Source organism: Nicotiana tabacum, chromosome 16 (genome assembly GCF_000715075.1).
Source record: "Nicotiana tabacum cultivar K326 chromosome 16, ASM71507v2, whole genome shotgun sequence".
NCBI lineage: Eukaryota > Viridiplantae > Streptophyta > Magnoliopsida > Solanales > Solanaceae > Nicotiana > Nicotiana tabacum.
This window is the reverse complement of record NC_134095.1, coordinates 167,333,506-167,351,515: the sequence shown is the minus strand read 5'-3', so window position 1 is coordinate 167,351,515 and position 18,010 is coordinate 167,333,506. Positions and strand designations below refer to the sequence as shown.

Here is an 18,010-nt window from a genome sequence, read left to right as displayed (position 1 = left end):
TGTGTGTGTATACATTTGTACAGTATGGAACAACTGCTTATTGACAATTTTTGGCTGTAACGCAAATATATGTGACCATTCTCGACTGAGTCGATATAATCAACCTTTATTGCGTATTTGGAGGAAAAGGCAAGCATATCCCCAACCCAAGAGGACTTGAACTTCATTCAAACATTCTGCACAAGCAAATGTTCATTTGGTAAACTGAAGTATTACCTAACATGCAGTCAAAGCAGTGAAACCTGTTAACGAGAATTATGACAGCAAAGTAAATTGAGGCACCGAAAAGCAAGATATAAAGCAAAATTATGAGAGCAAAGTAAATATGAGACACTGAAAAGCAAGATATAAAGCATTACTCGCATCTCAATTTTCTTCCCTTTCAAGGATTTAATGTTCAGGAGGCGCAGTTAGAGTTAGAAAATCATCAGCTTGCATTTACAGCTTGACAAGTCCGAGGCCCATCAGTATTCCCAGAAATTGCAATATGCAGTTTGCGAATCAATGGCTGTGGACTAACTCAGCACTAATCTCTTAAGAAGAGACATTTTGAACATTAGAGCTAGTAATCCCAAAGCGATTAACTTGTAGCAGACGAACACCTGACGATATCATATCTGCTTCACCCCAAACAACTGATGCATGTGTTGAATCTCCATTCGGTCCTCGTTTTTTTCCTCCAGTTGAAGTTCCTTCTAGGGGAAGTCCAGCAGGACTCTCATGCGAAGTTAAGCAGCTTTCAGTGGAACAATCCGTGAATTGTGGATGGATTCTGGGGGATACTTCTTCTGGACCATGGACTCCAACAAGATCAGCAGACTCCGAGGGGCATAATCCAAGTGGATTACAAAGAGGGGTAACTTGTGTCCTTGTTCCTAATCCTTGGCAAGTCTCTTGATCATTTTCAGTAGCTACACCACCAATGAATTGATCAGCAAGCATTTTACAGGCCTTCTCCAGCATGCTAATATACCTTTGTTCAGCATCCTGCCGAATTTGCAAGTGCTTCTCGGCCTGTGTAACAAAAAATATGAACAATCACCAGCCAGAATATCTTTGGACAGTAGGTCATAGATAGCAAATTGAATTGCATAATGTCATCTGGCCACTTCCTCTTTAACCTTCAAATTATTCATTGAACCCCAGTCCAAGCATATTTTACCAAGCAATTATCAACTATCTATTCCCATAGACTAAGAACGCGTTTATCTGAAAAACTTTTCTTTGAAAACATATATTAAAAAAGAAAAGATTGTCAGGTAAATGTGTTCTAAGCATAAGTCTCTAAACTCAACTCCAAGTATTTATTTTGAGAAACATTCAAAAGCAATTTACTCATCCAATGTAGTGCAGAAAACTTACTTCAACTTGCAGGTGCAATTTACTTTGCACTTCCATCTGAGCTCTCAATGCCTCCTTGACTTCATAACCTCTGAATACATTATCCAATCCTTAAACTAGAAGGTGCATTTCAAGCAAAGCTTAAACAGAAGCATCTCTATCTAATTTATTGTGGTTAGGTAAAAAGAAAGTAGTAGTAGTTGTCTTAGTTATAGGATGAACCCTTACTCATTCAAGTCCGATGCCGGCAACTGCTGAGGAGTACCACCAGAACAAGGGCTCTCTAATGAATATGTGGCTGTAAGTCCTTCAATGAAGAACAAGAATCCAGTTTCAAAAGAAAAGAAAAATTCAAAAAGAGCTTCTTCCTAGAGCCTTCTGAATTGATCTCTTCTCACACATAAACATCACGGTGTCTTCTTGGCTATTCTGTAAGCTTCACACATCATAGCCCAACTTTATGCTATTTTCCTGCATTTTTCCATTTCAAAATTTTTGGCTTTTTTTTAAGTATAAGGAATTTTTTTGGCTTATTTAAAGAAGTTGGCGGATTAATGGAGTTGGTGGAATCTACATTCCAAACGGGATACTATTGTCCCCCAGCTATTCCTTCCATGTGAAGGGGGAAGGGGTAGGGAGCTGTTTATATCAACCCTAAGGCAGCCAAGTTAGCGAAGGAAAAATTTATATCTCAGCCACTAGGCAAATTTTGAAGCTTAATTAGCACATATGCCTAGAGACTTGTGAAACTACCAGCGCAACCATGTTTCCAGTTATAGGAAAATGGGAATCAACTATACCTACCATCTTTTGAAGCCTCACCGAGATCTTTCTGAGATAGCTTACCTAGTCGGTATTTCTGCAATGAACAATGACAACATCACATTAAATACTTGATTTTAGCTCAATAGAAAACATACAAGGTTTTGCTCCCTCCACCCCACCTCTTCTTACATCTGTGAAATCAATGAAGGATGTGGGGTGGGCTTGTGAGGCAATAAGAAAATTTAATGCATTCTAATAGACCTGAAGGTGACTCTTTAGGTGGAAGAGGGTCAGTCCTTTGACACCCATTGTCCGCATTATTGCCTTTGGCGTAGCTTCTGCAATTGATATTCATAGCATATTCATGAGAAAAGTTGGCATTCCAGAGTGAGATATCAAGTGTGCAACCATTATATTAGCAAGGAAAGTAAAGTAACACAAATTTCCCCCTCCCCCTCCCCCCAGAAAAAAACACTCCTCCTTTCTGAGTTTCTGTATCTTTTGGAACATTTATAACAGACATCTATTGAATCCAAATACAGATAATAAAGACAAGAAAAGGAGAAATCATCCAACAAGATAACTTGCCCTTGTTTCAGCCAAACAAAGAGTAAAACCCTGTACTCAAATAAATTTTATTAAAAGAAAAAGGAGTTAAAGGCAACTAACAAGAGAAAATAGTTACATTATCACACAATTTGGAATGAATGTAGGTCTCTAGGAACATTTAATTCTTTTATTGACAAGTACATCTGCACTTAACCTGAAAGATAGATATCAGACAGCACTTCAATATCTTATCTCGATTGCATATTGTTACTGAAAAATTATGTTCCGTTGCCAGAGTAACATTGTGTTTGTTCGAGCAGGGAAGGGAAGGGTAAGGGCAGAGACTTAAGAACTCCAGTACTCCAGCAACAGTGCACTTGGTACTAACGGTAACAAACTAGCACCAGATTCAGCTTTCTTTCAACTCTTCTCCAACTTAAGTCATGACCTTATCTTCCACAATCCGAACCTATGTGGTCCAGATTTTTCCGAGCTCATCCAGTTAAATATTAATCATGAATCTGCCCTAAGAAATTATTTTTCCGGTACAGGTAATAGAATATGTAAATTTCCAAACTCACTCAGCATCATTTTCCGGGTGTATTGAAAATCCCCTCTTGCTAGTGTTGCAAAAGCGAAAAACACCCAAAACTACCAAAATTGGTCGGGAGATTAAGCTTGAAGTGCACTCTTTAGCGAAGAAAGGCATATAATGAAGAACTGAAGCACAACACCAATTATAGAGGTAAAGGAATTGAACTAAACTTGCATGTGTCGTTCTCTTTTAGGATAGGTATATAAACTTGCTTGTGTCATGCAAAAGGAGAAGGCAATATTGTGTGACTATTATGGTAAAGCTAAACTAAATGCTCCTCGAGTTACTAAATTTGCTCCTTATCAAGATGAGAATCTTCACGTATATAGAAACCAAATTAAAATATTGACACTCTATAGGAGTCATTTAACTGTTTTCTAATGCTATAGAACACATTTTGAACATATGTCTTTCAACCCAATATGGTATTTGTCAAAATTAAGCAAGATTTTCAGACAGGGTAGAAAAGAATTGTATGTTCTCTTGACCTTGCAAATAAGGACTAAGAACTGTATACCTTGAGTTAATAAAAATATCTCCAGCTTTTTAATACACTAAAGAACTTTTAATGATTCTTTGAAAGCCCAGTGGTTTTCCTTTTACACACCTCAATGTTATTCTTCTTTTTCTCCTCCAGGATAAAGGTTGTTAAGTAATTGATTTCAAATAAAATAAATTATTTTTAGTGAAGAGTCTTGATATCCAACTTACATGATGTCACCAATAGGTAAGGTTTGGTATGCTAATTGGAAAAGTTTTAGCAGTTTAACTATGGCATTTTTTTATGTGAGAAATCCCCAAGGGCCAGTGGCGCAAGGCCTGAAGCTCGATGAATAATCAGTTCGCCCTCTACTCTTCTCCACTTAAATACCAAACTTTTGTCTACGGCGGGTTTGAACTCGAGACGTGCACCTCTTACCACTAGACCAAAGCCCTAGAGCCTAGTTTAACTATGCTAATTGGGTTTTGACCTATTTAACTTTTCTTCATTCTTGCTAATGGGGTGTTTGGGGGTGGGGGAATTGAGGAGAGTGGAAGTGGAAAGATCTAATGAGTAGTTGGACCGAAAGGCTTTGTTCTGGTTAGAACTTATCTCAGCTGTAAGAATTAGCCGTCAAGTGTCAACCCTCCATAGCATGCTAGCCATTTGAAATCTGCAAAACAATTGGTGAACTACAAGTGCACTACGCCATTTACTCAGCAAAAAAAAAAAAGAGACAAAGAAACATGTACTAAACACTAAATGTAACACAGTAAAAGCTTAGGGATCCTCCACGAAGGAGCAACATTCCTTTTTTTTCTTCTTACTAATAAGAGTGGTGACCATGCAAGCTTGCAGCTCAACTATTCCACCGGTACCTACCAGCTATTTCATCGGGTACTTGTTACCTCCAACTCCAACTAGCACAGTGACTGAGTAACTCAGTACCAAGACTTTAGCCTAGTGTTTTTTTGTTGTAAAAATGGGATTTCAACCCTGATTTATTTGCATTCGCTTCATTGATCATTAAGCCAAAGGAGCAACATTTTTTTTTTCTTACTAATAACAGTAGTGACTGTACAAGCTTGTGGGCAGCTCGACTGTTCCACCGCTACCTACCAACTATTTCATCGGATACTTATTACCTCCAACTCCAACTAGCACAGGTATCGAATAACTCGTTACCAAGACTTAGCCTAGTGTTTTTTGTTGTAAAAATAGGATTTCAACCCTGATTTATTTGCATTCGCTTCATTGATCATTAAGCCAAAGGAGCAACATTTTTTTTTTCTTACTAATAAGAGTAGTGACCGTACAAGCTTGTGGGCAGCTCGACTATTCCACCAGCTATTTCATTGGGTACTTTTTGCCTCCAACTCCAACTAGCACAGGTATCGAGTAACTCGTTATCAAGACTTAGCCTAGTGTTTTTTGTTGTAAAAATGGGATTTCAACCCTGATTTATTTGCATTCACTTCATTGACCATTAAGCCAAAGGAGCAACATTCTTGAGAAGTTCAATAACACACACACACACACCAAAAAAAAACAGAAAAGAGGGAAAATGAAATACTAACTGCTGGGACCGCCAAGCTGAGTAACAGCATCAACAAAGCGTTCGTGAAGGTCAGCAGTCCAACGAAGTCGAGGCTTTGGATCTGACGTCAGCACAAGGCAAGGATCTCCATTAATATTATGAGTGTGATGAATCCCAATATTCATATTATATTCATCTTCCCCCGGCGGTTGAATCAATCTCGGAAACATTGATTCCGCTCAATCTCAATCTCCTTTCTCTCTGTATTTAATTAAACAACAATTATTCGCATAGGAATTGAAAGGAGATTGAAAATGAAAATTTTCTAGGGCACGAAAAAGAGAGAGAAAGGGCAAATCGCATCAGCTACTACTCGTATTTATAGAGAGAGAAAGAGAGGTTAAGGCCAATCCATTAGAGAGTCAATAATGAAAAGTACAGTAATGGAGTTTATTACCCCGGCGGTTCTCCATGTTTGAAATGTGCAACCCAATACACATTTTCTCCAAGGTAAAAACAGGGTAAATACTGTTTTACCTGCACTGTTATTTACACAACCAATCAAATTGTTACTCGCTCCGGTCCGCAATAAGTTATCAATTTGATTAGGTCACACCCATTTAGTAAATACTAAATTTTAGACAAAAATAGTTAGTGTGACAAGAGGGGTTGCTTTGATGGTAAGCAACCTCCACTTCCAACCAAGAGGTTGTGAGTTCGAGTCTCCCCAAGAGCAAGATGGGAAGTTCTTGGAGGGAAGGATGTCGGGGGTCTATTTGGAAACAACCTCTCTATCCCGGGGTAGGGGTACATACATAAGGGTAATTTTAAAAAATAAATTAATTTTTTTCTTTGATTATATAAATGGACACTTATTTTGGACCAAAATAAAAAAAAACAAATTGGTCATTTATTGTGATCCGAATGGAGTAAAAGGTAGCAACCCTTGTTATAGCCTGTTTGGCCAAGTTTTTCCCGGCCAAAAGTACTTTTTAAAAAAATGCTTTTTTTCTAAAATAGAAATATTTGGCCGAACTTTTAGAGGGAAAAAGTGATTTTGAGTAGATGCGGAAGCAGTTTTAGAAAAGCAAAAAAAAATAACATCTCTCCGAAAATACTTTTTTGAAAAGCATTTTTGAGAAAATACACTTAGAAACAGTTTTTAAAAGCTTGGTCAAACACTAATTGCCGCTCATAAGTGATTTTCAAATTAGTTAGTCAAACACAAATTGGTTCTTACCAAAAGTATTTTTGAAAAAAGAATTTCTCAAAATAAGCTGATTTTTGTAGCTTGGCCAAACAGGCTATTAATATGGTTAGAGTTTGTGTTACTAAATGGGGAGATTTTTAACCGTCAATTTTACCAAATCAAGAAAAAAATATTGTTTTCCTTATTTATTTCCTAAATTTTGTAGGCCCATCAGAAACGACCTAATGAATAATAATCATTGTTCTGCATGATTATTTCTCATTATTAAATTTTTAGGACCATAAATAGGAATTAAAGATGATTTTTAATTTTTCGTATGCTAACCATCTTCATGAATTCGGGTGACGAGCTCAAAATCGCCTAAGATTTTGTGGACCAATTAGAAACGACCAAATGAAGAGTTGTCATTGCTTTGTCATGAATGTTTCTCGTTGTTTGGCATTTTAGGGCCATAAAAAGGAAATTTAGGATGATTTTCTATTTTTTTCCTGTGCTAATGTTCACGCCATCTTCATAAATTCGGCGACGTGCTCCGAATGCCTAAGATTTTATAGGCCCGTCATAAACAGTCTAATAAACAATAGTCACTGTTTCGCTACAAAGTTTCTTTTTTTTTTTTTTGCGTTTTAGCCTCATACATTCTAGGCTATTTCCAATTTTTCGTGTGCTAATATCTACGCCATATTCACGAATTTGGATGACGAGCTCTTAATCACTTTAAAAAAATTGTGGGCCTATTAGAAACGGCCTAGTGAACCATATTCATTGTTTCAAGATGACCGTTCCTCGGTTTTTGGTGTTTCAGGGCCATAAAATAGGAATTCAGGATGATTTCTGATTTTTCGTGTATTAATATCCACGTCATCTTCATAAATTCGGGCAACAAGCTCCGAATAGCCTAAAATTTTGTGGTCCCATCAGAAACAAACTAATGAAAAATAGTCATTGCTTTGTCATGGTCGTTCCTTATTTTTTGGCGTTTTAAGGCCATAAAATAGGAATTCAGGACGAGTTTTATTTTTTCTGTGCTAATATTCACGCTATCTGAATTTGGGCGATAGGCTCCGAATTGCCTCAAAATTTTAGGGGTCCATAAAAAACGACCTAATGAATAGTACCCATTGCTTCGCCATGAATGTTTCTCCTTTTTGGCATTTTAGGGCCAAAATATAGAAATTCATAACTATTTCCAATTTTTCGTTTGCTAATGTCCACACCATCTTCATGAATACGGCGAGGGACTCTGAATCGCCTAAAATTTTGTGGGCCCATCAGAAACGACTCAATAAACAATACTCATTGTTTCTTCATGACTGTTCCTCGTTTGTTGGCGGTATAAGGCCATAAAATAGGAATCAAGACGAATTCTATTTTTTTGTATGCTAATGCCCACACCATCTCCATGAATTCGTGCGACGAGCTCCGAACAATATTCATTGCTTCGCTATGATTGTTCCTTTTTTTTTTGGTATTTTAGGGATATAAGACAGGAATTCAAGAAGATTTCAAAATTTTCATGTGCTTATGTCCGTGCTATCTTCATGAATTCAGGCCACCAGACTCGAATCGCCTAAAATATTGTCGGACCACCGAAAATGACCTAAGGGACAATAGTCACTACCTCACCATGACCGTTCCTCATTTATTGGCGTTTTAGGGCAATAAAACTGAAATTTCGCCCGAATCCCAAATTTTCGTGTGCTATAGCCTATGCCTACAGTATGGGCCTAGTCCACCAAACCCGGATCGCCTAAAATTTTGCCGGACCATAACATATTCCCTAATAAACACTAGTCATTGTCTCGCCATGTCCATTCCTCTTTTTTGGCATTTCAGGACCATATAATTGAAATTTCGCTCTATTCCCACATTTTCGTGTGCTATAGCTCATGCCTCTTCCATGAACTTGGGCCACCAGACCCATATCGACTAAATTTATGACCTAAGAAATAATAATCACCATCTCTCCATGATCGTTCCTCATTTTTTGGCGTGTTAGGGCCATAAAATTGGAATACCTCCCGATTCCCAAATTTTCATATGCTATAGTCTTCGCCTCCTTCATTGGCTCGGGCCACCGGACCTGGATTGCCTAAAATTTTAACGAACCATCAAAAACGACGTAAGGAACAATAGTCACCGCCTCTCCATCACCGTTCCTTTTTTTTTTTTTTGCATTTTAGGGTCATAAAACTGAAGTTCCACCAGATTTCCATATTTTCGTGTGCTCTGGCCCACGCCTGGTGCGTGGGCCCGGGCCATCGCACCTGGATCACCTAAAATTTTGCCAGACAATCAAAATAATTTAAGAAATAATAGTCACCGTCTCGCCATGACCGTTCCTCATTTTTTGGCGATTTAGGACCATAAAACTGGAATTTCGTCTAATTCCCAGATTTTCATCTGCTACAACCCATGCCTCTTGCATGGTCCTGGGCTACCGGACCCAGATCGTCTAAAATTTTGTCGGACCATCAAAAACGGCCTAAGAAAGAATAGTAATCATCTCTCCATGACCGTTCCTCATTTTTTAGCGTCTTAGGACCATAAAATTAGAATTCCACATGATTCCGAGATTTTCGTATGCTATATAGCCCACGCCTCCTACATGAGCCTGGGCCACCGGACCCAGATCATTTAAAATTTTGCCAAACCATAAAAAATGACCTAAGGAACAATAGTCACCTCCTCGCCATGATCGCTCCTCATTTTTTGGCGTTTTAGGGCCAAAAAAACTGTAATTCTGCTCGATTCCTAAATTTTCATGTGTTATAGCCCATGTTTCTACATGGGCCTGGGCCACCGAATCTGGATCGCCCAAAATTTTATCAGACTATCAAAACGACCTAAGGAATAATAGTCATCGCCTCGCCATGATCGTTCCTTGTTTTTTTTTTTTGCGTTTTAAATCCACAAAATTAGAATTCCGTCCTATTTTTAGATTTTTGTGTGCTAGCCCACGCCTCCTACATGAGCCTGGCCCACTGGACCCGAATCGCCTAAAATTTTGCTGAACCATAAAAAACAACCTAAGGAATAATAGTCACCGCATCGCCATGACCATTTCCCATTTTTTGATGTTTTAGGGCCATAAAACTAGAATTTCTCCTGATTCTAAGATTTTCGTAAGTTATAGCTCACGCCTCCAGCATGGACATGGACCATAAGATTGCCAAACCATAAAAAACGACCTAAGGAACGATAGTAATCGTCTCGCCATGACCGTTCCTCATTTTTTGGCGTCTTAGGACCATAAAATTAGAATTTCATCTGATTCCTATATTTTCGTATATTATTGCTCACGCCTTCTGCATGGGCCTAGGTCACCGGACCCGGATCGACTAAAATTTTGTCAGACCCTCAAAAATGGCCTAAGGAATAATAGTCACTGCCTCGCGAGGACCGTTCCTCATTTTTTGGCGTTTTAGGACCATAAAACTGGAATTCCGCCCGATTCTAGAATTTTCGTGCTATAGCTCACACCTCCCACATGGGTTCGAGCCACCAGATCCGGATCGCCTAAAATTTTACCGAACTATAAAAAATGACCTAAAGAACAATATATAGCGCCTCGCCATGACTGTTCCTTATTTTTGGGCATTTTAGGGCCATAAAATTGAACTTCCGCCCGATTCCCAGATTTTCGTGTGTTATAGCCCATGCCTCGTACATGGACCCGGGCCACCGAACCCAGATCGCCTATAATTTTGTCAGACTGTCAAACATAACCTAAGGAACAATAGTTACTATCTCGCCATGACCGTTCCTCGTTTTTTGGCATCTTAGGACCATAAAATTAGAATTTCGCGTGATTCCCAAATTTTCGTATAATATAGCCCACGTCTCCTACATGACCCACGCCACTCGACCCAGATCACCTAAAATTTTGTCGGACCACAAAAAACGACCTAAAGAACAATAGTCACTACCTCGTCATGACCGTTTCTTATCTCTTTTGGCGTTATAGAGCCATAAAACTATACTTCCATCTGATTACCAGATTTTCGTGTGCTATAGCCCATGTTTCCTGCATGGACCTGGGCCACCGGACCCGAATTGCCTAAAATTTTACTGGATCATTAAAAATGACCTAAGGAACAATAGTCACTGCCTCGCCATGATCGTTCCTCGTGTTTTTTGCGTTTTATAGCCATAAAACTGAAATTTCGCCTGATTCCCGAATCTTCGTGTGCTATAGCCACGTCTTGTGCATGGGCCCGTGCCACCAGACTCGTATCGCCTAAAATTTTACCGGACCATAAAAAATATCTACAGGTATAATAGTCATCGCCTCGCCATGACTGTTCCTTATTTTTTGGCATTTTAGGGCCATAAAACTAGAATTCCGCTTGATTTCGGATTTTCGTGTACTATTGCTTACGCCTCCTGCATGGAGCGAGGGTCATCGAACCTGGATCGCCTATAATTTTGTCGAACTATCAAAAACGACCTAAGGAACAATAGTCACCGCCTCGCCATGACCATTCCTCGTTTTTTGACATTTTAGGGCCATAAAATTGGAATTCTGCCTTATTCCCAGATTTTCGTGTGCGCCCATGCCTCCTACATGGGCCCAAGCCACTAGATTCGGATCGACTAAAATTTGGTCGGACCATCAAACATGACTTTAGGAACAATAGTTACCGCCTCGTCATACCCGTTCTTTATTTTTTGGCGTTTTAGGATCATAAAATTAGAACTCCGCCCAATTCCTAGAATTTCGTGTGCCCCATGCCTCCTGCATGGGCCCGAGCCAACGGATCCGAATCGCTTATAATTTTACATGACCATAAAAAACGACCTAAGGAACAATAGTCACCGCCTCGTCATGATCGTTCCTCGTTTTTTGGCATATTAGAGCCATAAAACTGGAATTGCGATTGTTTCCTAAATTTTGCGTGTGCTATAGCCCACACCTCCTGTATAGGCCCGGGCCACCGGACCCGGATCGCCTAAAATTTTGCCGGTCCTTAATTCCTGTTTTATGACCCTAAAATGCCAAAAAATGAGAATCGATCGTGGCGAAACAATGACTATTATTCATTAGGTTGGTTTTTATGGGGCCACAAAATTTTAGGAGATTCGGGGCCGGTCGCCCCAATTCATGCAGATGGCGTGGACTATAACACACAAAAATATGAAAATATTAACATTTCCTAACATACATGATTGAGGGAACTTTAAATAAGAATCAAGAAAACTTAAACAGTGTTTCACACTAACTGGGATATAACATTAGTTTCACTAAACACAATAACCAATATCTAAAACACCTTTATATCCTCCTTTTGGGAATTTTCAAACGATGGCCTCCTTATATCAAAAATTGCCTATAATTTCATCACCAGAACACAATAAGCAGTGACCACCTGAACCTCAAATGGATACGGGAAATAAATACAACAAACAGCTCAACAGTCTACCATGTGTGAGCTTGCTCATATTGCCGGTACAAAATCTGGATAAAGGAGAAGAGAAGAATTGAGGCAGGCTGAAAACTAGCGTAAACATAGTTGGACTTCTCTTCTTTGAGTTCTTAAATATTTTCATTTTCGGCCAAGCACGAAGATGAAAGGGATAGTCAGCATAAAACAGGTTTGCTAACACATGAAGAGCATAAATGCTGCAAAATTTGGAGGAAAGAAAAAACATAACAATGCACCCAACAATAGAAACACAGATATACAAGACCTCTATTCATGTATTTCAAGATCTCACGTATAATGCAGATTCTCAAAAAAAAAATCTTTGTTCAATTAATAGATCATCCCCAGAGATCGGAGTGACGGGATCAAGGACTTCAGGGTAAGGAATCAAAGTCGTGAACATCATATCCTATAGCCATGCAAACGCTTAGCCCATCTTCTAGCCATGAACGGATCGTGATATTCCCAGCTCTCAACACTGCTACTTCTTCCGCCTGTGCTCTCAACAGCGTCAACAGCATCAGTCAGTTCTTTTCTATCACCAATTCTGACTACAATTTCCCCTGTTTTAACAGAGTCATCCATCATGCAATCAATATAGGTATACACCACATGGACCTGGTCCAACTCTTCCAAAAGCAACGGGATTCTCCTCACCTCACCCCCTCGTAATTCTCCAATTCTCATAATCCTAGAGTCCTGCCCAATCCTCAATGCAATTTCTCTAACCACACCACCCAATATTTTAGCAAGAAATCTCTCAAACTCGTGCATGACAAACCCATTTGAAGTGCCAAATCCAAATCCTACGTGAAACTTATGGATTGTAATAGGAAGTTCCAAGTGAAACCCATGGAAAGATCTTGTTGGATTGTCAGACAGATGCAGAATAAAAGAATGAGGATTTTGGTGGGTGCGCTCTCGTAGTATCTTTACTCCTTTCTTGAGTCCTTCTACTGGATCAGCTTGGCCCATATAAAACAGTCGATCAATCACTTGTAGTGCTGTCCGCTTCCCATAAGAGGTCATACACTTGAGGGGGAAGATACGTGCTGCAGCAGAAGAGTAGGTAACAATAGCCAAGCGGTCTATAGGTCGGAGTGAAAATACCACCAATGCCATGGCTTGTTTCATAAGCCTTAGGTGAGGTCCATTTGAGCTTGCAACTAAGACTAAGTCAGTGGCCGGCTGATGTGCCAATTTTAAGCAGAGATAAGCTCTCCTAGAGGATGTGGAAACAATAGGTGTCTGCCCGCTTTCTGCAAAATGTTGCGCTGCTGGATGTGAAGATTCTAAAGAAGAACTAGATAGACAATGCTGAGGACAATGGCATGAACTAAAGCCAGACTTTGGATTTGAGCAAGGATCAAACATAGAGGTACCGTGAGTGATAGGTGACAAAGACAGATGCAGACGGTGAAGATCTGATGTACGGTCAGGCTCGATTGGATCATCATCATCATAGCGAGCAGAGCGCAAAAAGGAACGTCTATGTACCCGCGAAGTAGCAATTGATTCATCAAGAATCTGGAGAATGGGATCAGCTTGATTGTTGTGAGCAGAATAATCCATCTTCAATGTCCGAGGTAGTTGAGTCCAATGTGCACGGCAAACAGGGCATGTAACATTGCCATGGCGGATATTGGATGATATGCAAGCAAAGTGAAAAGCATGAGAGCATTGCGCTGTGAATATAGCTTGTCCTGGGCTGCTGTCGCAGCTATAGGTCAACGGATCCAGACATATTGGACAAAAATTCTGCCAAACAATAGTAAGAGAAGAATGAGTTTTCTAAATTGCAAATGGATGTGGCGTGCATCAAATGGTTAGATGATGGGAAGAGGTGAGCATAAGACCAACAGAAAGGAACTAATAAGACATACGTAAAAATCATTCCCATGCAGGACCTTGGAGATTCTTTGTAGGAACAAGCCACGTTGAACATACTGACGCCAAAAAGAAATAGACCAGTTCCTAAAACATAAAAAAGGAAGGAAAAAAACCCAGATATAACTTTCTAAAGAAAACTAGAAAAGACTCGGTGTGCTTGGAATATTCAATCAGATGGCACAAAATTACTACTCATTTATTGAACAAGGAGAAACTAGTAATATAAAACATTCTAAAGTGTGCCAATCCCCCCCCCCCCCCAAGATTTATCATTTACCATATTTTCCTTCCCTGTTGTCAAGAAGGGATTATTTGAGTTTTCACCTCCAGTAGCAGAATATCATATGTTTTACCCATGACAATGCAGCATTAAAAATTTCACAGCTTTGATTCTCTCATGTAGCGAATACATCCAAGACATTGAGAATTCTGACATTTATAAGGATAAGATTAATTAAGAAAGAAGAATCTCAAGAAATACAGTGAATGCTAGCCATTTGGAGATATGATAAGGAAAGGGCAATGAGAGCTAGCTTAGACAAGCTAATTATACTGGAACCGTAGCTTTGGCCCAAACCTTGTATATTTATTTTAAAAGAATTCACTAATTAAGTACAAATAACCCCAGTAAATCAAATGCGTTGTGATGGAATCCCAATATCTGAACACATAAAGTTCAAATTATAAATCTGTCTGTATCCACAAGTAAGGACAATTAGGAATGAGTTTAAGTTATATGCACTGACAATGCAAAAAAAAGATCACTTATTAAGTAATTACATGTAAATCTCTTGACAATGGTAGTTGCTATCACGAGTTAATATATTGATAGTAAGAAAGAATCTTTACGTTGTCAGTACATATAACTTAAATCCATTTAGAATTTTCAGCAAAGCAATGACAAAAACAACTAGGAAATTGACAAATTGAGGATGCAAAATTGAAAGTACCTTGTTAGAAGGTGTGTTAGTAATAGAATGTATTTGTGAAGGTTTAATTACAGCAGTATGATTCTTCAACAGCTCAGGATAAGCAAACGCCTGCACATAACAATTAAGAAGAAAGTAGAAATAGAATTATCAAATGCATGAAATTTAGGTAAAATAGTTCATTTCTTTTAAGAAACTAAATGAATTTTAGTAGACTTACAGAGGTGGTGGTGGTTGTGGCGGTGTTATCGGGGACAGGAGAAGGAGGGTTTTGGTATCCACAACGAAAAGAGCCACATGTTTGAACTAACATCTTTTTTGCTGCTTTCTTCAGCTTCCCTGAATACGACGACGATGATGATTCTCCGGCCATACCCATTACCGGCGACTTAATATTCCTGTAAAATCCACTGTGCGTGTGTGTGAATTTCACAACAGTGAAAAGCTATAGCCAGTAACGGTAGACAGAGCGAGTGAAAACAGACACACACACACAGAGTCACACAGATTCTCCGGCCATACTCATACCAGAAACCACCTCTAGTTCACTGTGTGTGTGTGTGTGTGTGAATTGAGTGAAATACACAACACTGAAAAGCTATAAGCCAGTAATGGTAGAAAGCGAGAGTGAAGACAGAGATAAACACAGTCACACAGATTCTCCGGCCATACCCATTACCGGAAAGGTGGAAACCACCTATAGTTCACTGTGTGTGTGTGAATTGAGTGAAATACACAACACTGAAAAGCCTTAAGCTAGTAACGGTAGACAGAGAGAGTGAAAACAGGCACACACACAGAGAGTCACACAGATTCTCCGGCGACACTCATTACCGGAAACCACCTATAATTCACTGTGTGTGTGTGTGTGTGTGAATTGAGTGAAATACACAACACTGAAAAGCTATAGCCAGTAACTGTAGAAAGAGGAGAAACACACAAAATAAGTAAAGGCTTAAAATTCGGAATGGCTGCCAGTTATATATCAATAATGGGGCCAACGCAGTGGCTGGTCCTTTACTTTACTGTCTCTCTGAATTTGCTGCTTTTGTGTTTTCTGTCCCCATTTCCCTCTCTCCCTCTCTCTCTCTCTCCCTCTCTCTCCCTCCCTCTCTCTCCCTCCCTCTCTCTGGCTCTCTCTCTCTCCCTCCCTCTCTCTCTCCCTCTCTCTCTCTGGCTCTCTCTCTCCCTCTCTCTCTCTCTCTCTCCCTCTCTCTCTCGGTCAAAGGCTCAAAGTTTTTGGTCACTGTTCAGTCCATACTCCTCCCTCGAGATTTTGGCCTTCATTATTTTTTTCATTTTTCTTTTTTTCTTTTCTATTTTATTGAGTAGTAGTACCCCACGTTTTTCCTTTTGCACTTTTACTTTTGTCCAAGCGCGCTCAATTTCATATTTCTTTTAACTTCACATTTTCGAGGGGATATGACACTTAATAGGAAGATGTGGAGGTCGAGTATTAGGATTGTAGGTTAGAAAGTAATTGGGTCTTGCATTAGTTCGTTTCGTTGCTAGAGTAATCTTGTAGGGTTTTGTGTAGGTAACGAGTGGCAATGTCGTGTCTTTCTATTTCTCTTTTAATGCCGGACCTATTTACAAGTTATCGCTTTTGTTTCGTAGCTTTCTTCTGAATTTTATGTTGTTCCTGTTTCTCTTACATTTTCTTATGATTTCTGTGATAATATTGATATTATCTCCTTTTGTCTTTTTATCTTCTTGAGCCGAGGGTCTTTCGGAAACAGCCTTTGTACCCCTTCGGGTAGGGATAAGGTCTACGTACATACTACCCTCCTCAGACCCCACTAGTGGTATTTCACTAGGTTGTTGTTGTTGTTGTTGTTGTTTAACTTAATTCTACTCCCTTCGTTTCAAATTAGATGAGGTAATTTCTTTTTTAGTCTGTTTCAGAATAAATGATATCAACAACAACAATAATAGCAACAATCCAGTAAAATTCCACAAATGGGGTCTGGGGAGAGTAGAGTGTACGCAGAGCTTACCTTTGCCCCGGAGGGATAAATCTAAAAATAATTACTTTAAACTCTTCATTTATCCTTAATGAAAAGCTTTTGTAACCACACAAATGTCATGATCCTACAAATCTTTTACCCCTTAAGCTTTTAAGAACACAAGTTTCAAAAGTCTTTTTTTCTCTTAAATTCCATGTCGAGTCAAACTACCTAATCTAAATTGAAACAGAGGGAGTATTTTTTAAGAGGGAAAATGGTAAAAAAAAAATATTTTAATTTTATCACCATTAATAATTTGCATTAGCAAATAGTCTTTGTTTTTTTCTGGATACTTTCGGAGCTTCAACCTGAACTGTAATGAAGGATTACTTTCGCCCCGTCTCTTCACAAAGGGAATTTCTTTTTCCTTAAAAAAAGAATTTCAAAAATGTGTTTGTCAATGAAATTTTATATTTTTTTAAAAAAAATTGAAAATGAGTTTTAAAAAACTAAAAAATAATTTTGACCATTTTTTTAAAATTTTCAGAAAAAAAAATATTCTCTCACAAAATTGCAATATCTTTTCTAAAATGAAATGCATGTCCTGACATAATTTCAAATTTTAAATACTATTTTCAACTTAACTCCTAATATTTTTTTGTCAAAAATTATAATTTTTACGTCCAAACGCCTGCTTAAAAGCATCTTTAGTAGAGGGGTGATTTTGGTGTCTTTTTGACACATAAAATATATCCGGTTCACGTTGGAACCCATTTAATATAAGAATAAGAGGGTGGTTGGCGAAGTTTATAAGCTGGTCAAACTAGTTTATTAGCATTTTTCGGTTTATCTACGCGTTTGGTAAAGTTAAAAGTGTTTATAAGCCAAGTGTTTATAAGTCAAAAATAAGTCAAAAGCCATAAGTTGGTCTTCCCCAGCTTATGAACTTTTAGCTTATAAGCACTTTAAGTTTGACCAATTTTTTTACTATTTTACCCTTAAAATATTTCATTTTAGAATAAAACTCCCACATCGATACTCACTGCCTCAAATAATTTAATTTGTCCTATTTAGGTTTGTTGAGAAACTTTTGTCAATTTATTAATTATTACACCTTATGATTATATACTATCCTAAAATAAATTATTTTATCTAAGCATAGATATATTTAAAATAAAATGACAAATAGAATATTTTGTATTTGAATCAATCTGGAATCTAAAATTTTACAGAAATTACGCCTTTATAAGTGTAAACAATTCTAAGGTTATTTAAGTTATTTTAATAGAAAAAGAGCTTATGAGCACTTTTTTATCAAATACTGTAGCAACTTATTATCAA

At 38.4% G+C, this 18,010-nt stretch overlaps 2 protein-coding genes across 5 annotated transcripts; both read right to left on the bottom strand.

The window, feature by feature from the left end:
* Positions 1-361: 361 nt before the first annotated feature.
* Positions 362-5,766, bottom strand: LOC107764626 (protein PHR1-LIKE 3). Of its 2 annotated transcripts, none has more exons than XM_016583235.2 (6): positions 5,309-5,766; positions 2,368-2,444; positions 2,146-2,200; positions 1,570-1,648; positions 1,363-1,432; positions 362-1,014 (listed from the first exon to the last, which is right to left on the bottom strand). In XM_016583235.2, exons 1-6 carry the CDS (start codon positions 5,496-5,498, stop codon positions 535-537), a joined length of 951 nt encoding a protein of 316 aa, XP_016438721.1. In that variant the 5' UTR covers positions 5,499-5,766; the 3' UTR covers positions 362-534. The 2 variants fall into 2 exon arrangements, with proteins under 2 accessions (XP_016438721.1, XP_016438722.1); XM_016583236.2 differs by having other exon boundaries at positions 2,188-2,200.
* A 6,193-nt stretch (positions 5,767-11,959) lies between these two features.
* Positions 11,960-16,011, bottom strand: LOC107760786 (E3 ubiquitin-protein ligase WAV3). 3 transcript variants are annotated; one of them, XM_075233589.1, is made up of 4 exons: positions 15,902-15,973; positions 14,944-15,814; positions 14,745-14,834; positions 11,960-13,662 (listed from the first exon to the last, which is right to left on the bottom strand). In XM_075233589.1, the coding sequence occupies exons 2-4, from the start codon at positions 15,100-15,102 to the stop codon at positions 12,307-12,309; spliced, it is 1,605 nt and encodes a 534-aa protein (XP_075089690.1). In that variant the 5' UTR covers positions 15,103-15,814; positions 15,902-15,973; the 3' UTR covers positions 11,960-12,306. The 3 variants fall into 3 exon arrangements, with proteins under 3 accessions (XP_075089690.1, XP_075089689.1, XP_075089691.1); XM_075233590.1 differs by having other exon boundaries at positions 12,110-13,163; positions 13,287-13,662; positions 14,944-16,008; XM_075233588.1 differs by having other exon boundaries at positions 14,944-16,011.
* Between the last annotated feature and the right edge of the window lie 1,999 nt (positions 16,012-18,010).